The sequence below is a fragment of the Vanellus vanellus genome (genome assembly GCF_965231255.1).
Source record: "Vanellus vanellus genome assembly, chromosome: 16".
Lineage (NCBI taxonomy): Eukaryota > Metazoa > Chordata > Aves > Charadriiformes > Charadriidae > Vanellus > Vanellus vanellus.
Window position 1 is genome coordinate 9,681,715 of NC_138921.1, and position 16,647 is coordinate 9,698,361.

General features: G+C 44.3%; 1 protein-coding gene across 1 annotated transcript in view; it reads left to right on the plus strand.

The window, feature by feature from the left end:
* Nucleotides 1-3,432: 3,432 nt before the first annotated feature.
* Nucleotides 3,433-16,647, plus strand: part of GALNT9 (polypeptide N-acetylgalactosaminyltransferase 9) — a gene marked incomplete at both ends in the record, with an annotated part of 153,438 nt that continues 140,223 nt past the window's right edge. The window contains one exon of the mRNA XM_082491448.1: nucleotides 3,433-3,673. Within this exon, the coding sequence (XP_082347574.1) occupies nucleotides 3,433-3,673 (241 nt within the window). The remainder of the gene's footprint in view (nucleotides 3,674-16,647) is intronic.

Genomic DNA, 16,647 nt, shown 5'->3' on the forward strand with positions numbered 1-16,647 from the left:
AGTCTTTACCTCTGGCTACTTAACACCATCTTCATCTTCAGCCAGCTGTCCTTCATCCAGGTGTTTATTCTGGCTAAGTACCGTGATAGAAGAAAGGTATAAAGAGTATGATCAACTATAGACAGTCATTTGAATACAGGATATCTGGGTGTTTCGTTATAGCAGCTTCCTAATCCACCTTGGATGATATTAGTGAAAACATGAGCCCTATGGAGACAAGTAGGAGTAAAAATCAATAAGAGCGAGTAATAGCGAGCGAGAGAGAGTGGAACTGGATTTGTGATTTGGAATGGGATCCCGGCATTGCCTCTGGCTTGTTCTGTTGCTTTTGGAACAAGTAACCAATGCCTTCCCATGTTTCCCATTTGCGCGATGGGTCAGCAATCAGAGCTGATTGGTATGGTTTCAATAAAAGCATTTTCACTGGCATCCAGGTGTTGCATATATTGATTTTGATCTAGTTTTCTTTTGGCAATATAAGCCTTTCTGAGGGAAGAAAAGTTGGAACCTGACCCTTTGGGGCAGGAAACAGTGGCTTCAGCTCAATGCTGTTTGTGTGAAAATATTTCAAAGCTCTTTGGGTTTGTTCCAATGCAAAAAGAAAATACATTTTTTGACCTTGACTTTTTTTTCCAAAAATACTACTGCCATCCTTCAGTCAGCTGTAATACTGTATCTTTTGTAACTTGCTTTGAGATCTCCAAATGAACAGTGGTCTATAAGAGCTAGCTATTATTTGCAAGGTGTTAGGTAAGGTTTTACCATATAAGCATATTCTTATGTTCTTCTGTACACACTGTAAACTATTTTCAGCTGACCATTTAAGAACATTTACTTAGCAGAAGGAAACAACTGTTTGACTTAAGTCAATCATGGATGAAATAACATCTTTGAAAAAGACCATTTAATACCGCAATGATAAAAAAAACACCAACATCATCAAAACTTGATAAAATCTCTGAGACAGTCGAAGGTGTTTTACAACTCTTGGGACAAACTATACACTCGTGTCAGAATCCAAACTGAATTCTTACAGCCAGCTTGTGAACTTGGAGTTTGTAATGGAAGTAGTGATCTAACAGATTCTTAACCATATCAAGACCAGCAGGTGTTGCTATAATATATTAAATGCTGTGGAGACATCTAATAAGCTGCACTTGAGCATTAGTTCAATACGTTTTCTGAAACCAAATCGGTATTTTCTAGGATAATGTAATGCTATGACAGACTTGCAATAAGAATACTACTAAAATAATCAAAACACTGGAAAATTGCAGGTTCTGAGCTGCTTCTGCTGAGCTGACTGAGAGTTTTACTACTGCTTCAGTGAAGAACATCTGACCCTGCATTTAGGTATTACTTGTGTTTAAGAATACAGTATTGTAGGAAGTGACCAAATCCTGTACCTATTTCTCTATACGTACCTATTTGCAAGAGATGACACTGCAGAAACCTGTGGCATCTTTTGTTAGGGATAAGATTATATTATGGTGAAACCATAGTCTAGGTTTGTTCTGCGCTGCTGATCCCTCCAACGCAGGTTTCATTGGTGATCCCCAAAAGACAAGGGGAGAATTCCTCTGAGACAGAAATATGTCTTCTCAAACAAACTGCACCCTCAGGGGCCTTGCAGAAGGCGGACAACAGGAGGGTCGGAAGGTGGCCAGCAGTAGAGAGTTTATACCTCAGGAAACCCTGAGCAAACCTTGCCAAGCTACAGTAAACTCAGGGAGGTTGTAACTTCTGCTAGATTTTGAGCTTGGCAGCTCCTGAAATCAGGAAGGAAGGATGAAAGGAAAAAAATTTCCTATAACCAGGATTATATTATTGCATGCAACCCTCTAACTGAGATGGTATACAAAGGAGGACCACTGTGAACATGAATGGAGAAGCTGCCAGCTGTAAGGGCTTATTTAATGTCCATAGGTATCAAGCTTTGAGATCTTAGTAATTCTTCAGCCGTCACTGGATGTATGGTTGAGAGTAAGGGTCTAGGCTGCTTTTCTCCACCTGTGTATGACTCTGTCATAGGAAAGACATGGACCTGTTGGAGTAGGTCCAGAGGAGGGACACAAAAATGATCAGACAGGCTGAGAGAGTTGAGGTTGTTCAGCCTGGGGAAGAGCAGGCTCCAGGGAGACCTTATTGTGGCCTTTCAGCACTTAAAGGGGGCCTATAAGAAAGATGGGGACAAACTTTTTATAGCAGGGCCTGTTGCGCTAGGACAAGGGGCAATGGCTTTAAACTAAAAGAGGGTAGATTTAGACTAAATATGAGGAAGAATTTTTTTACAATGAGGGTGATGAGACACTGGCACAGGTTGCCCAGAGAGGTGGTTGATGCCCCATCCCTGGAAACATTTAAGGTCAGGTTGGACGGGGCTCTGAGCAACCTGATCTAGTTGAAGATGTCCCTGCTCATTACAGGGGGGTTGGACTAGGTGACCTTTAAAGGTCCCTTCCAACCCAAACTATTCTATGATTCCAGGTATGCTTGGCAAGAACTTCTCTTGCATGTGGACGTGGACCCATCCACGTCATTTCCAGGTAGAATCACTAGCCAATGTTGTACTTTGGCTGCTGGGAAACCCACGGAGCCTTGTGTGTCACCAGCTCTCTCTTTTGCTGGGAGCATGTCAACTTGTTTCAGCTTACTTCCAGTGGTGAGGCGGGTGGGGCATCATCTCACCTCCAGGGGCTGCACCCCCAGACAAGGACAATCTTCGTCCTGCCCGTTCTGAGGAGCTGCTTGTAGCAATGCTTGGGCAGGATAAGGACCCTCTAGGTGGGCAAGGGGGAGAAAATGGCCCCTGGTGTCTTCCGTGGGAGAGAAGCACGCAACTCCCCTGCCTCGTTCACCCATCTGTCGGGCTGAAATCCAGCGGCGAGGGCCGGGGCTGCACCGGGGAGCCCGGGGGGGAGGCGGGGGCGGCGGCGGCGGCCCCCGGCAGTGCTGGGATGCGGGGCGGGGAGCCGCGGGCGAGGCGAGGCGGGGCGGCGCGGCACGGCGGCTCCACCGTGTGCATGTAGATGAGATTCCCCCGGAGCACGTCACTCCGCACCGGCGCTCTGCGTTTGGGGCGGCGGAGAGCGAGGGCGGGCGAGCGGGAGCCGCCGGACGAGGGGAGAGGAGGAGGAGGAGGAGGCGGCGGTGGCGGCGGCTCCGCAGCCAGCAGCGGCCGGGCTCCGCGCCCCGCGCTCCTTGCGCGGCCCTCCCGCCCCTCTCCGCTCCGCTCCGCTCCGCTCCATGCCGCCCAGCGGGGCGAAGGCGGGCGCCGGGCGGGCAGCGGCGCGGTGGTGCTGAAGGACAGCTCCGCTGCGCGCCCCTCCGCGCCGCTCCGCGCCCCGGGCGCGTCCCCCCCCCGCCGGTTGGCCGCCAGGCCGCCGGCCGCCGCGCCTTGATGCGCCCCCCGCCACCGCGCCGGCGGCTCCCATGGCGGTGGCACGGAAAATCAAAACTTTGTTGACGGTGAACATCTTGGTCTTCGTGGGCATCATCCTCTTCTCCGTCTACTGCAGGATCCAGGACCGCTCCCAGGAGCTGGTGCAGATCGTCCGGAGCGCGGACCGCCGGGCCAGGAGCCGCGGCGCCAAGGTGGGCAGCCTGGCCGACAGGGAGTCCATCCTGCAGCGCCTGGATCACCTGGAGGAAGTGGTCTACAACCAGCTAAATGGTACGGAGGGCTGGGAGGGGACGCGGCACCGGTCCCCTGGTGCCCTGTGTCCTGGGAGGGTGCTGCAGAGTGGGGAAGAGCACCCCAAGTGCCCGCCCGCTGGGGAGGGAAGCCCGGGCATGACATGCACTGACCCCACTGCTGAAGTGCTGAACACGAAGGGAAAGAGGTAGCCGCAGGGTTTTGCTGGAGGGATTTGTTGAGCCCCTTCCCCACCAACTCTTGGTTCAAAGTCAGGACTTCCTCAATAGATGCAAAGTTAAGGAGGCTGCAGAGTTTGTGGGTTTAGTGGTTGGTAGAAGTCCCTATGAACTGTACCAGGTTTTATGGTTTGCATGAATATGTTAATTCTGCATGGGTAGGCATTTGTATAGCAAATACGCTGTTAGGTTATAGCTGGAAGTCATATCCTGGGTCTCATAACCACTTTAAAACATTCTACTGAGTTCTTATGCTGTGTACTTTTTAAGGGTCTTTTTAAACATAGCACCCGTATGTTTCCTTAATGACTTTGCTTTTAAAATTTGATATTATGTTTGGTGACAAGGGGAAGCATCCATCACTTCTTTGACATTATGTTCAAATTCATCAGCCTTGAAAAATCTTGGCAGGTAAGCAAAGAACCTTTCTATGGTAGTTAGAACAGGCTGAGCCCTAAAAGTTGTTATAAGACAACTAACATTTCACAAAGAAACTAATTCTTCAAAACAAGTGTGTTTGTATTTGCATAGATTCATGAAGTTCTAAACATGGAACATCAAAGAAATAAGTATGTGATTAAATACATCAGTGCTTTCGACAAGAAGAGGCTGAAGGAGCAAACTTTTACATGAAATTCTAATATAAATATAACATTTAGCATCTAGCACCAAATAAACCTTCCAGTGTAAATATATTTAAGTATACCAAATGTGCTTCTAGGCTGCTTGTGAAAATCTTACTCGTAACATTGATTTAACAAAGACTGCTGTAGTCTCAAAATGCAGACAAATAGGAGGTTTAGGATAAAGTATATATCCTATTACTACTTTCTGAATGACTGTATAAATCTAAGTAGGTTAGACTGTTATGGTAATACGCAGTCGATGCCAGCAAACGTTATAGAACAGGCGTCCCCTTACGCACTCATCTGTATAAACGGGGAAGAGAGAAGGGGAATGTGGAGTGTGGGTGTTACTCACAAAAATACACGTTCATGAATTAGAAGGAAAAGTGTCAACAGCTGTGTTTCCTAACCATATTTTGGAGTTTTGAAGAATGTAGGATTTAAGAGGGAAATCCTCCTCCCAAATTTAACAAAACCATAGAGTTCCCAAAATAAATTAAATCAGTCCCCGAGCTATATCCATCATAGCTCAACTGAACGGGTCTTTTGGCCCAAATTGATTTGTTCTTGGTGTTGTTCATGGGTGAGACTTTGGGTAGCATTTACCTGCTCAGTGTAGCATCCCCTGGAGAATCAGCAGCAGTCCTTGATGTCCTGGGCAAGCACTGTGGCACGTAATGACTGTGGCTTCACAGTAAACAGGAAGTTCTCTGTAAAGTACGCCTCTGTTTTGGAGACTTTCTTCTTCTTCTTCTTTAATTTGATTTGTTGGACATGGAACTTAACAGTGAAATCACTTGAACTTAAATGTTATGTTACTTCTTCAGGTCACAATAAACACTGCAGGCAGTTTCTTCTTCTTGAAAGTTCTTACATGGGAAAATACAGAAAGTTTTTCAAGCTGAGCTATTCAAATTTCCTATTCATTTCCCTTTAGTTTCTCTCTGATTCGGTTGGGTTTTTTTATTACATCAACGCAGATTACTGAGTTCATCATCATTGTGAAAAGATACTTTGTCATTTTCTTCTTTTTTTTTTTTTGTTCCCCATCCTGTGGCAACAGAGCTGACAAGTCCTAAAAAATTAGGAAGCGCTCCACTGAAATCATCAGGGGTGCATGACTGTAAGTGAAATCAGGATCAAGCATCTGTGTTTGGGTTTAGCTCACTGGTATTCCGTTTTTAATATCATGACTCATTACTTATGCCATTAATGGGCATAATGCTGCTCTGGCAGCATTGAGATTCAAGGGAGCCTATCTGTGACAGTGCTCTACCGTGCCTCACGGAAAGACTGGTGTTACAGAAGCACTCTCTCTGCTCTGGGGCTGTGCAGTTTCATCCTAATGTCGAGCAAGGTTTCTCAGACGTTATCCTGTATACTGCTTTCTCACAAGGTCAGAGAGCCATCTGAGGCCTTCTTGGATGTTGCTTTTTAATGAGGTGGGTCAAGGTCAGTTTTACAGGGAGAGACAGACGTGGGTAGATGGGTTTTATTCATAAAGAATATGAATTCCTTGCATACCCAGAACTCCTGCAAGCACCAGGAGTTTGAGTTCAGCTCAGTGTTACTGTTGCAGTAGGTCTGTCCAGATCAGTATTTCAGTCTTCTGCTCTGGGTTCTTTCTATTTTGAGATCAGCAAATTTAGAGCCAGCTATTAAGTGCCTTATATTGTTGGTAATAAAGTCTCAGTTTTCTTTTATTTCATTTTTTCTCTTCTATTCGTATTAGTCCTAAACTGACGAGCCCTTACCTGGATTTTCTGGGGACTCTATAGAAGATCCAGTGCAATAGAAAGACATTTCAGTGGGAGACCTGTCCTGCAGCTGCAGCCATGCAGAATTTTGTTTGTCACACTTATTTGTTTTCATGGAGTCAAAGAAATTATTGGAAAGTGTACATTCTGCAAGGAAAAATAAACAGAAGCAGTAACATTGCAAGTGTATCAAGAGGCAGCCTAAACCTGATCACTAGAGAACTCATTAACTTTTCAGCCTGAATAAAAACTGCGCATACAATGCCCGTGGAGGTGTGTGTAGGACGCAGAGGACCATGCGTGAAAGTCAGCAGAAAGCTGGTCCTTGCAATTATCTGTGGCAGAACAAGAATTTTTGGAATAGAATGAATGAGAATTGCCATGATTCCCTGCAGAGTCGTGCACACACACACCCAAACAATAGTTTTCAGTTGGCTCACGCTTTGGTTTTCTATCAACTTAGAAAAATAGTATTTTTGAAAGCTTTATTTTTGCTCAGCTGCTGCTTTTTTTGGTGGAAGTAAACGGGTGGAGTGGCAAAGGGAAAGGAAAGCAATGAAATGTGTCTGTGGAATTTCCTCGGTGAAACTTGATATTACCTCTTAATATTTGACTTTGGGTATAACACTTATTTTGAAAACCTGAGTTATTCTAGATCTAGTTTATCAGTCTATATAATTTTTTTTTTCATTTTTACTGGGGTATTTCTATTGATGAATATGATTTATTGTCAGTCAACACAGAACTAATGCAGATAGACTTAGTAGCAATTAATGAAACAGCATAATGATAGTACTTTGGTATTTTCTTCCTTTGCCTCTATTTTTTGTAAAAGAGAAAAAATAAAAAAGATTTAATTGACTGAATTTTTCCCCTAATCACTTTTGCATCTCAGTCTTTTGCTAATGATTTACCATAGAGGATAAAGAACATTTGATGCCCCGAATAGAGCATAACCTTTCATGCCAAAAGCAATTGAAGGGTCAGACTACAATTTCACTGTAATTGCCTTTTTCCCTTTTCACTGTCTCTTTCCAGTAATACACAACAATCAATACAGCATGTAATTAGATTTTATTCAATCTGCAAAGATTAAGAGAGTTTTCATCTTCTCATTATGTATGCTCACATCATGTCTTCCTACCCATGTCTTCTACATTAGACCTCTTTGACCTGTTCTATTGCAGACGTGGAGGGATAAGTTTGGAGTATTCCCTTGAATTTGGCAGATTATCATTCTTTACACATTATAATTTGATTTTGCTCTCTTTGGGAAGATTAAATACAATAGCAATTTCCAGCATGATAAATGGGTTTTATGTCGCATCTGCATTTCATGGAGGAGGCTGGGGAGAAAAGTGGACAATTCACGTAATTGCAGCACACAGGCTTAAGATGATGGAAATAGCAGGTCCTAGGTGCAGAGGACTGATTCATGCAGACTGTGACTCCTGATTTTGAGAGTCTACTGGAAGCAAAGTGATTGCATTTAAAATTCAGCCTGGCAATCTGCATACTTAAAAGGTACAGTAGTATTTTTAAAAGGACGGTTTATTCTTCATGGGCTTTGGGGCTGGTTGGAAATGGTTCCACATTTCCATACCGAAAGTAAGGGTTGGGAACAGGCTGCAAATGAATCACGCCAACATCCACATCAGATCTGTCAAAAAGAAGGTTTTACAGCTGGCAACTTTCAGTTGAAGCGTAATTCCTTTGCAGAGAAGAGAGGCAAAGCCCGGTGTGCACGGGGGAAGATGAGGTGTGACTGCCAGCCTTACGTTAATGCAACTGCACCGTCTCATACCCAGATTCTCACGTTATAACGATTTCTATTTTATTTGGTTATGGTCTGATGCTAACGTGCATCTGACAAAATTAGCACATAATTATCTCCAAAAGTATCAACTTATTTGCTGGGCCTGCTCTCAGCCGCGTGCTTTCCTCCTACTGGTGAGAGGCTTCTTCGTGCGGCCTCATTTTGAGGGTTTTTTTAAAGAAATGCAGGGTTGGGCCTAGTGAAGGCAGGAGTGCAAAATGTTAACTACCTTTCCTTTTTTTTCTAAGTTAGGCTGCAGTTTATCTGTTTACCACACAGCATATAAGAAGTATTTTTTTTTAATTGTTCTGGATCAGTTACTCTAGCTGAGGTGAGTGAACGTTGGTACAGGCCTGACCTGTATCGCAAAGTGATGGGCAAGTCCAAAAGACTGATTTCCACCTCACGTTGACTTTAGCTATATTAGTCTTGATTTACGTACCTGAGGAAACTCATAATCAATGATTTCAGGAAGGCCAAGACTTTATTCCCTCAAATAGGGGAAGAAAACATCATGAGTTGATATTTGGATAGCCCCTATAAAAATATAACATAATATTCGAAATAGTATTACTCTATTTAAGCGTTTTAGGAAGAAAAGATCTAAGGGTTTGGTAGAAAAAGAAGGTAAATGTCTTCTGTAAAATGGGCAAAATTACATTCAACTTTTCAAAATATTGGCAAATACAAAAAATATATCTCCATTCCAGCAACGCATCAGTGATTTTAAAGTCTCTCCCTGTGCTCTGTGTTTCATATACTGGTAACTATTTTTTTATGTAATGTTTCTGCTTTTTGCGTTTGTAGCTGGGAAGAAAGCTTATTTTGACAGAAAAAAAACATGTGGTAATTTTATCATTGATTCATTTTTTTTGTGTAGAACTTGAATCATTGGTACTATATCGGATTAAAAGCAATGATTACAGAGGTGGAAAGAAAATCTTTGACTGGTGTTGTTTTTGTTGCCTCTTAAAAGGCATTCAGGTTCAGTTTCATTCCAGTTCAGTTTCTTTCCATTTCTTTTTAGATGTGGCTGGAGGTGGAAAAGCAAATATGGGTCTGTCATCTTTCTAGTGCAGGGCTGCAGTGTGGTGGTTGCACATCTATAACCACCATATGGGTTTAGAGGATTACAAAACCTGGCTTTAACTTAATACCCTTGATGGTGGGAGGTGGGGGTTGTTTTATGAGTTATGGGCGGTTTTATTTATTTGATTTTTTAAGTAAATAAAAGCAGGTAGTAGTTAAACCAAGAGCATCATTTAAGAATGCAGTTCCAGCCACTGAGTGCATGGCTGTTCTCCAAGGAAATAATAAGATTTATGAAAGGAAGGGAAAGAAATGAGTCATGTTTAACAAATCTTCCTTTTATTAATGCCCCTCTCTAACCTTACTAACGAGTACTCAGTCTCTCTTTCTCAGTATACTTGGCATACTTTTTAATTATTGTTATTATTTGTGGGGTTTCACTTGGTAGTCAATTCCATCACTTATTTTAAACTAACAAACTGAAAGGGGAAAAGAAAAGAAGAAGAGCCTGCGATGTTCTGGATAACAGGAAGGAAGAAAGCCAATGACAGCAGAGCGGCTTCCAACCTTGTTGTAGTCCTATTGATCAAAACTGTCCTCTGAAATAAGAGAACTTTAGCTTCTGAGAATGCAAACCAGATAGAGATCCTCCCACTGACCCAAAGTCATCTTCTCCTGAGAGCACAGAGCTAAAGCAGCCAAGTGCTAATTGGATGTATATGTGACTTGTGTCTGCTTTTCCTAAAACTCGCAGCTATGGTGCCATGGAAATGGCTGTAAATATCTGAAAGCCTTGTTAGGTGGAGGCAAAACCCCTTTCAAGGACAGCATGGCAGTTGCAAACAGATTAGAAATTGTCTTCCTGCCCCATAGTTTTTATTCTTTCCGGTGTTTTGGAATATCCAGGTTTCCCAGATAGTTTTGGAGACAAGCTACAGTGCAACTGACAATGGCTGGTTACTCGTCAAGTCCTGTAGGCTGTAAAAAGAGCATAAAAATTACCGGTCGCAAGGCTACCTCCTGAGCCAAGATCTGCTTGACTTGTGGAACAGAAGGGAGTAATCAGGGAGCAGCGTGATGCAACTTGGTCTCGGGTCCTCTCATTTAGCTGGGGCTACTTTGAGTTTAAATGCATGGTAGTGCTGCTGGGGAAGAAGGTGACAATCTTGGTTCTGTAATTTATTTCTCGGTCTAATCTACTAGGCTTTTGAGTTCTTAATTGCAAACTCTCCAGTACACTGAAGTGTATGGAATTGCACCTGGTGAGGATAGCTTCAAAGCTTGGTAGGCTTCATCTCTTCAGTGTTGGCTTACCTCTAATTTCTGTCCTGTATGCTCTCATTGCCCACAGTATCCACACTGGTAGCGTACAAGAGCGTGGCATGGATAATCTGTATGACTTCTCTGGCCTTGTTTTTTGAACTCCGAAGGAATAGGAAAGGGCCTTAATTTACATCAACAAGAGGTCCTCTAAAACAGAGAGAACTGAGGATGGGTTTACTATTTGTGGCAAAACGGTCCTTTCTTCAAATTGAGTTTCACCAGCTGGCTTGCTGAACTGATGTCCCACCTGTGATCTGCTGTACATCTAAATGGAGTGAGCTGTGTGTGTATATCTAAGTGTGTAGATGTCCAGGGAAGTGTTATTTTGGGGCTGAGCTCTGTTTTCTTATCCCTCTGTTTGACATTCTCCTCCCACGGTGAGGGAGGTGGGCTTGCGCCTCTGTGGTTCTTTGCTCTAGCTTTTTATTTCCCCTGGTTTCGCTAACTTGGACTCATTGCTATGCATGGAAAGACAGTGCAGCAGCACTTTCTGTGGGAAATCTAGTGGAGCATCCAGAGGAGCTCTCACAACAGTTTCCTACCCCTCTTACTACATTTGTGAGGCCATTTCACTTCTGAATAATTGTGCGTGTTCGTTTGTTTATGCCTCTTACGGAAATGTGTGTTCAGAGGACTCGCTTCAATGTCTCTAGACAAGTTTGTTGGTCTTCTAGTGAGAGAAAGAAATGGATGTCTTCAGGATAGAGTAAACCCACTTGCTGTTCGCTGGAAGGCTAAGCTACTCTGTGTGCATTCTGCCCGGTCTTGCAAAGCCATCTTGTGAAGCAGATATGGCTACCTGACTCTCCCTCCGTTTTATTTGGATGACTTGTTCTGAGGGCTCTCTCAAGCCAAGGATGAGCCTGGGACCATGAATTGTTTTGTATCCTCATTGAGGGGAGTCCTTAGTGAAACAATGCAGTAGAAAAGGGCCGGTTCTGGAAATCTCTGACAAATGGCAAAAGGCCTAATACAGGTTCGTTGGTTTGTTGATTTGGGTTTTTTTTTTTTCAAGTTTGTCCTTGATTACTGGCTGTGGAGGAGAGTCCAAGGGCAGCTGCAGGGTAGATAGCTGAGGAGACAATAGACTGATTCTGCTTTGTCATCATGAGCAGTGTGGACGCATAGTTTTCGCAGGTGCTGAAGAGTTGTCTAAGTAAATGAGCAAAACACTTTTAGAAAAGGCGAGAATATAGATTTCTGAATATTTTAAGCCTTGCACCACCTCCTATGGAGCCATTCTTTTGAAGCCCTTTCGCTTGCCACCACAGTCTGATTTATACTTTTAATACTTGAGCTGTAATTTGCATGTCATCCTGGGAGAATGGGCAATGATTGAGAAAACTAAACCAAGGAAAAGGTTTTTGAAACAGCTTCTGTAAGCACTGCAACTGTCAGGCCGAGGTACTTGGTGTCAGAATGCTACGGGAGAGGGTTACCTGTGTCACAGCATCATTTGGAAATCACAGCTAAATAACCCAAACTCAGTGGATGAAATATGCCTAAAATATAAAGGAACATATTGGGCCTCTGGGTTCTTTAGTGCATTTGCTTCAATCTCAACCTGGTGGGCTAAATGTTAGAGCGAATGCCTAAGAGGCTGCTCTAATGCCAGTCTCTCCCTTGGGTTGAATACCCACTGCAAAATGGTATAACACTGGCAAAAGCCATGCTGTCCCCCAGCAGGTCCCCGATGCCCCCTTCCTCTCTGCAAGGCCAAGACACGTCTGTGAAAAGAAGCTGCTGATGTAAACGCCTTCGTTATCTGTGTGCCACCAAACTCCGCTCCAGGAGGACAGTTCCTTGGCTCTACAAACCACAGCTTTCCCCTCTCCAGGCAATTAGCTGTGGCAGGAGGGAGAGGAGAAAATCTGAGCCTGTGTAGGCAGAAGGCAGCCGTGGAACTCAATTATCTGCCTTCTACTTACATTTCAGAGCTACTTATACGGGCAATCCCGTCGCCTTTACCGGAGTAGTCATGAGAATAAATGCTCGCTAGTGTAAGGGTCTCACGTGCTTTATAAGGCACGACTCAAAGCAGGTTTGCTAGAGTTGCATTTGAATCACCCCTTGGTCCAAGCAGCATAAAAGATCTCCCGACTGGGCTTTAATGTCTGATAAACTGATCAGGGAAGAAAATGGATCCTGCCAGGTCTCTCTCTTCTGTGAAGCTCTTTAAATATTCAGATACTGTGAAACACAAGTACCTGCCTACAGAGGTTCACACAGGGCTGTGTTCAGCTGCACAGAGGCTCCTGTGAGGGGTATCCTCTGTCGTAGACTTCATAGGCTGGGGAGGCACAGGGCCGGTCGCTGGGGGATTACCAGCGTGGTACTAGTTTTTGTTCCTGGGGTGAACTGATAAAAACCACGTCTGTGATAGAGTCAGCAGCCGTGTTTAGTAGGGAATCGACGTCTGGTACAAATCCGACACTGCTTTCTGAGCAGACCGCAGACCCCGCCAACCCCTGTTCCGCTGTCAGCGGTGCGTTGTGTGGACAGTGACGGATGCGCTGCTCGGACAGGGTAACTTGCTCAGATAGGTTTTTATGCCTGCAGCAAGGATCCAAGTTCTCCTCGGCTCACCCATGCACTTAGTTCTGTTAAGTCAGTTGCCTAAATTCATCTGTGCTATTGATCCAGAAGCATCGGCACAGCCAGTATTTGTCGGCATAGTAACTCCAGTAGGAAATCTGGTGAAACGAAAGTACTTCTGCCACAGGATGAACAGTATATTGGCTAGTTATGATGTATATGTAATATAAAGGATGAATTCATGCTGTGTCCATGTACTACTTTAGTATGGTCAGGAACAGGATCCTTCGTTGCTGAAGGTTTTGGAGTGATTCCCCTCTCTAGTGTAGATCTTATGAGCTTTGTGTTTCTGCCTCTGACCCCTACTACAGGAGTCTTTGATTGCTTCTGTGTTTGCACTGTTTGACTCCAGTTTGCATTTTGCAAAAAGAAGTACACAGACCAGGAGGTCAGATTAGCAGCCTTATCGTGGCTGCCTTGCTCCTGGTATCTGAGCAAGCTTTGTTCAGAAATTGATTTATCTGTTTCCACAACACTGCACAGTACTATCTACCTACCACGGAGCAAAACTGAATCCTCTTCTCACACCCTGTTACGTGTGCTGCTGGACACAACCCCCCGTGCCTCAGCTACTGCCTGTGCTCCCATGGACGTAGCTCCCCCATCCCTCAGCCACTGCCCGTGGGGTAGAAGCCCTTCACTTTGGATCTTGGAGATCTGCTTCTGCTTGCGGTCATTTTTGTCTCAGTTTGACATCGCTGGGCAAATTGGTGCCCAACTGAGAGGGTCTAACAGATCCCAAACTAGACTTTTCCTCAAGATTTGATTATATAAGTATTTTTAGCGTGCATCTGCAAGTAAATGCGTATGGGTTATCTGCATCCTGGCTGAATGCTTCACCTGCTAGTATGTTGTTCGAAAAATAAAAACAAAAGCAAGGATCATATAACTTTCCCTTTCCTTCAGGTGAAGAACAAGACCACTGGTGCACTCTTTAGAGCTGCGGGTCTTATATGGGCAAATATTTTCAGACTTCAAAGGAAGGATGGGACTTTTCATTCCTGCCTTTTCAGCCTCCTCTGTTGACTACCTCATCCTGAGCCTCAGCCAAAGGTTTGGACTCTCCCTGGAGGGAGAGCAGGTCCCTGAAAGCACTGAGATTGGAACCCACGTGCTGGGACCTAGAAGTTATCCTCAGTGCGTTAAAGCACTTTGGAATGCATCAAAAATTGGAACGTGTGCAAGGTCACACTCGGTCTCTAATGCCCGGTTCCCACAGCCCAGACTAGCGTCCTAGCCAAGGGGCTGCCGTACCATTGGCAAAGCTCAAGGGACTTTGTTGCACAGGGGCTCATTTTTCTTGGAAGGTATCCACCATGACAGCTGGAAAGCCCTCTCCTGCAATGCTGGAGAAGTTTGCTTTTCATTTTGTCTCTGTGGCATTTTTGGTGGGGTGATAGGGTTAATTGGTTGTTTTTCATTTGGATTCTTTATGCTGGTTTTGTATTTTATTTGGCAATGGGGCCTTACTGCCCTTTTGGAAATTGAATTTATTTTTTCTACAGCTCTCATATGCCTCTAGGATGTGAAGCTTTTGTAAATAAAAATGCATTTTTTGTTATATTAACCCATTTTCAAGCAAGCCTTGTGTTGTAGAAAAGATTGGTGGTGTTCTTTCCTGTGCATACTGAACGGAAGGCAGTGATAAGACTAAAAATATCCCCAATTGAAACAGCATCGTGTAACCCAAAGGTTAGTCTTCCTCAGGATTAAAATTTGCAGTTGTTTTATAGATTCCTTGTAAGGCAGATTTCTAGTCGTGCAGCCCTGTGTAAAATGAGGCTACAGATAGCTGCGCGATTTTGCATCTGCAAAGTTCAATCCCATTGGTGACTACCACAAGCACAAACCTGCTGGTGAGAGATGCGGGTACCCGTCGTGCTGGTGTCATCTGGCCAAAGGGGCTTCCGTGTTCCTGCGGTGGTTGTGTTACAGGCTCCGTATGGGAGGTGCTGAGCGGGGACTCGGTACTCTTCACACCTCTAATAGGAAAAACAGATTTTGCTGCCCAGAGCTGTTAATCCTAAAACATGGTGATAGATTGCAGGTGGCTCCATGTAACAGATGGGAGTGGAGTATGAGGTAAGAGGGAGCTGATCATGTTCAAGTTATTAAACAACCTAATACTAAGCTGCCGAGCTGCTGAAATAGTTGGTGCTTACACCTTACACAAGCTATGAGTGGGTTTGGCTTGGAAAAATGGGTGGCTGCGTGGTTTAGGTGTTAGCCTGTGTTAACCTTGGGTTTGGAAACCACATTTTTTCGGTAGTTCTGTTACATAATTTCTGCATCACATGGAGAATCCCCAGAATTCAGGTCTGCAGATTCAGGCTTCTGACTTCCAGCACCATCTCAGGGACGTGGGCGGCCAAATGCTCCACTGGAGCCTGCTTGTGTATTTCTTCCTGGTGACCAGTCTTTTCTCCCACTTCTTAATGATCTTCTGCAACTGCTAGAGTTTGCGGCTCTCTCAACACCTGAAGAATGTCCTTTGTTTATTCACTGCCAGTACTGTAGGGAGCAGTGAAAACGCTTACAGGTATTAATTAGAAATTTTCCATCTTTCTCCAATTTAATATTTGGCAAACTCACTCTGTATATCCTTCCTGGGATACTACTTTAGGAGTAGACCTAAACATGTCAGTACCTGCACTGTACGCTTTTCTCTCAGCTACTCCAGCTCTGAATACACAAACCCAATAATCTTTGATTATAGACCTGTGCCAGCCTGATCCTCCTCCTGAAATAGATCCATCTGGCTCAATGCGTTTTCATTCAACAGAAAATTAATTCTGGAAGGGAAGTAGCTTTTACAATGCTAGTATCCAGTGGGGTTATATGTAAGTCTGTTTTCTGAAAGAGTCAGATTGGTATGGCTCCCACATTCACAGCCACCTTCCCATTTCAAGCCTACAACACCCTAAGCCGGGCTGCAGAGAGCCCTCCTAGATGAGGGCAGGGAATTAAGAGTTTCTTCTCTGATTCATTCTGAACCTCATCTGCCTAATAACTCGATTCTTTGTCTCCCTCTTTCTGTTGCACATGACAAAGTGCACCAAGTGAGATTTTTAAGTCTTCTTTGCACAGTGAGAAGAGCGAACAGAAGATATGTGGAAAGGGAGGAGAAATATTCATGAGAGAACAAAGACATGGCCTGTCTTTGAAGCTGGGATGGTGCAGCCCGGCATGCCAACAGGCACAGGCTGAGTGATGCAGCCCTCAGAGAAGGCGTTGATGATCGCAGAGGGCATTTTTGCATATGTTACAGGACTTGTTTAGGCATCTCTCAGCCTTTAATCACACTGACAAGAAGCTGAAGAAAACATACTGCTTTTTTAGAGAGATGGTGGAGATGGTGGAAGAATGAGACCAGTGAAATACTTTGTAAAGTTTTTCTTATTAAAGTTGCTTATAGTTGATGAAGTAAGCACAGGATTAGTGAATTGGAGTCAGGGTCCGTGCATGAGCCACGCTAGGACTGCTCTGGCCCTAAGGAGGGGTGGAGTTCCCCATCGCAGCACTGTGTACAACAGGTTATTCTGGTAAAGCCCGTAACACAGTGACCATTCGTTTTAACGTAGATTGTTGACAGCTGTTCTGGACCAGAATTTCAAGTGATGAAAGCTGT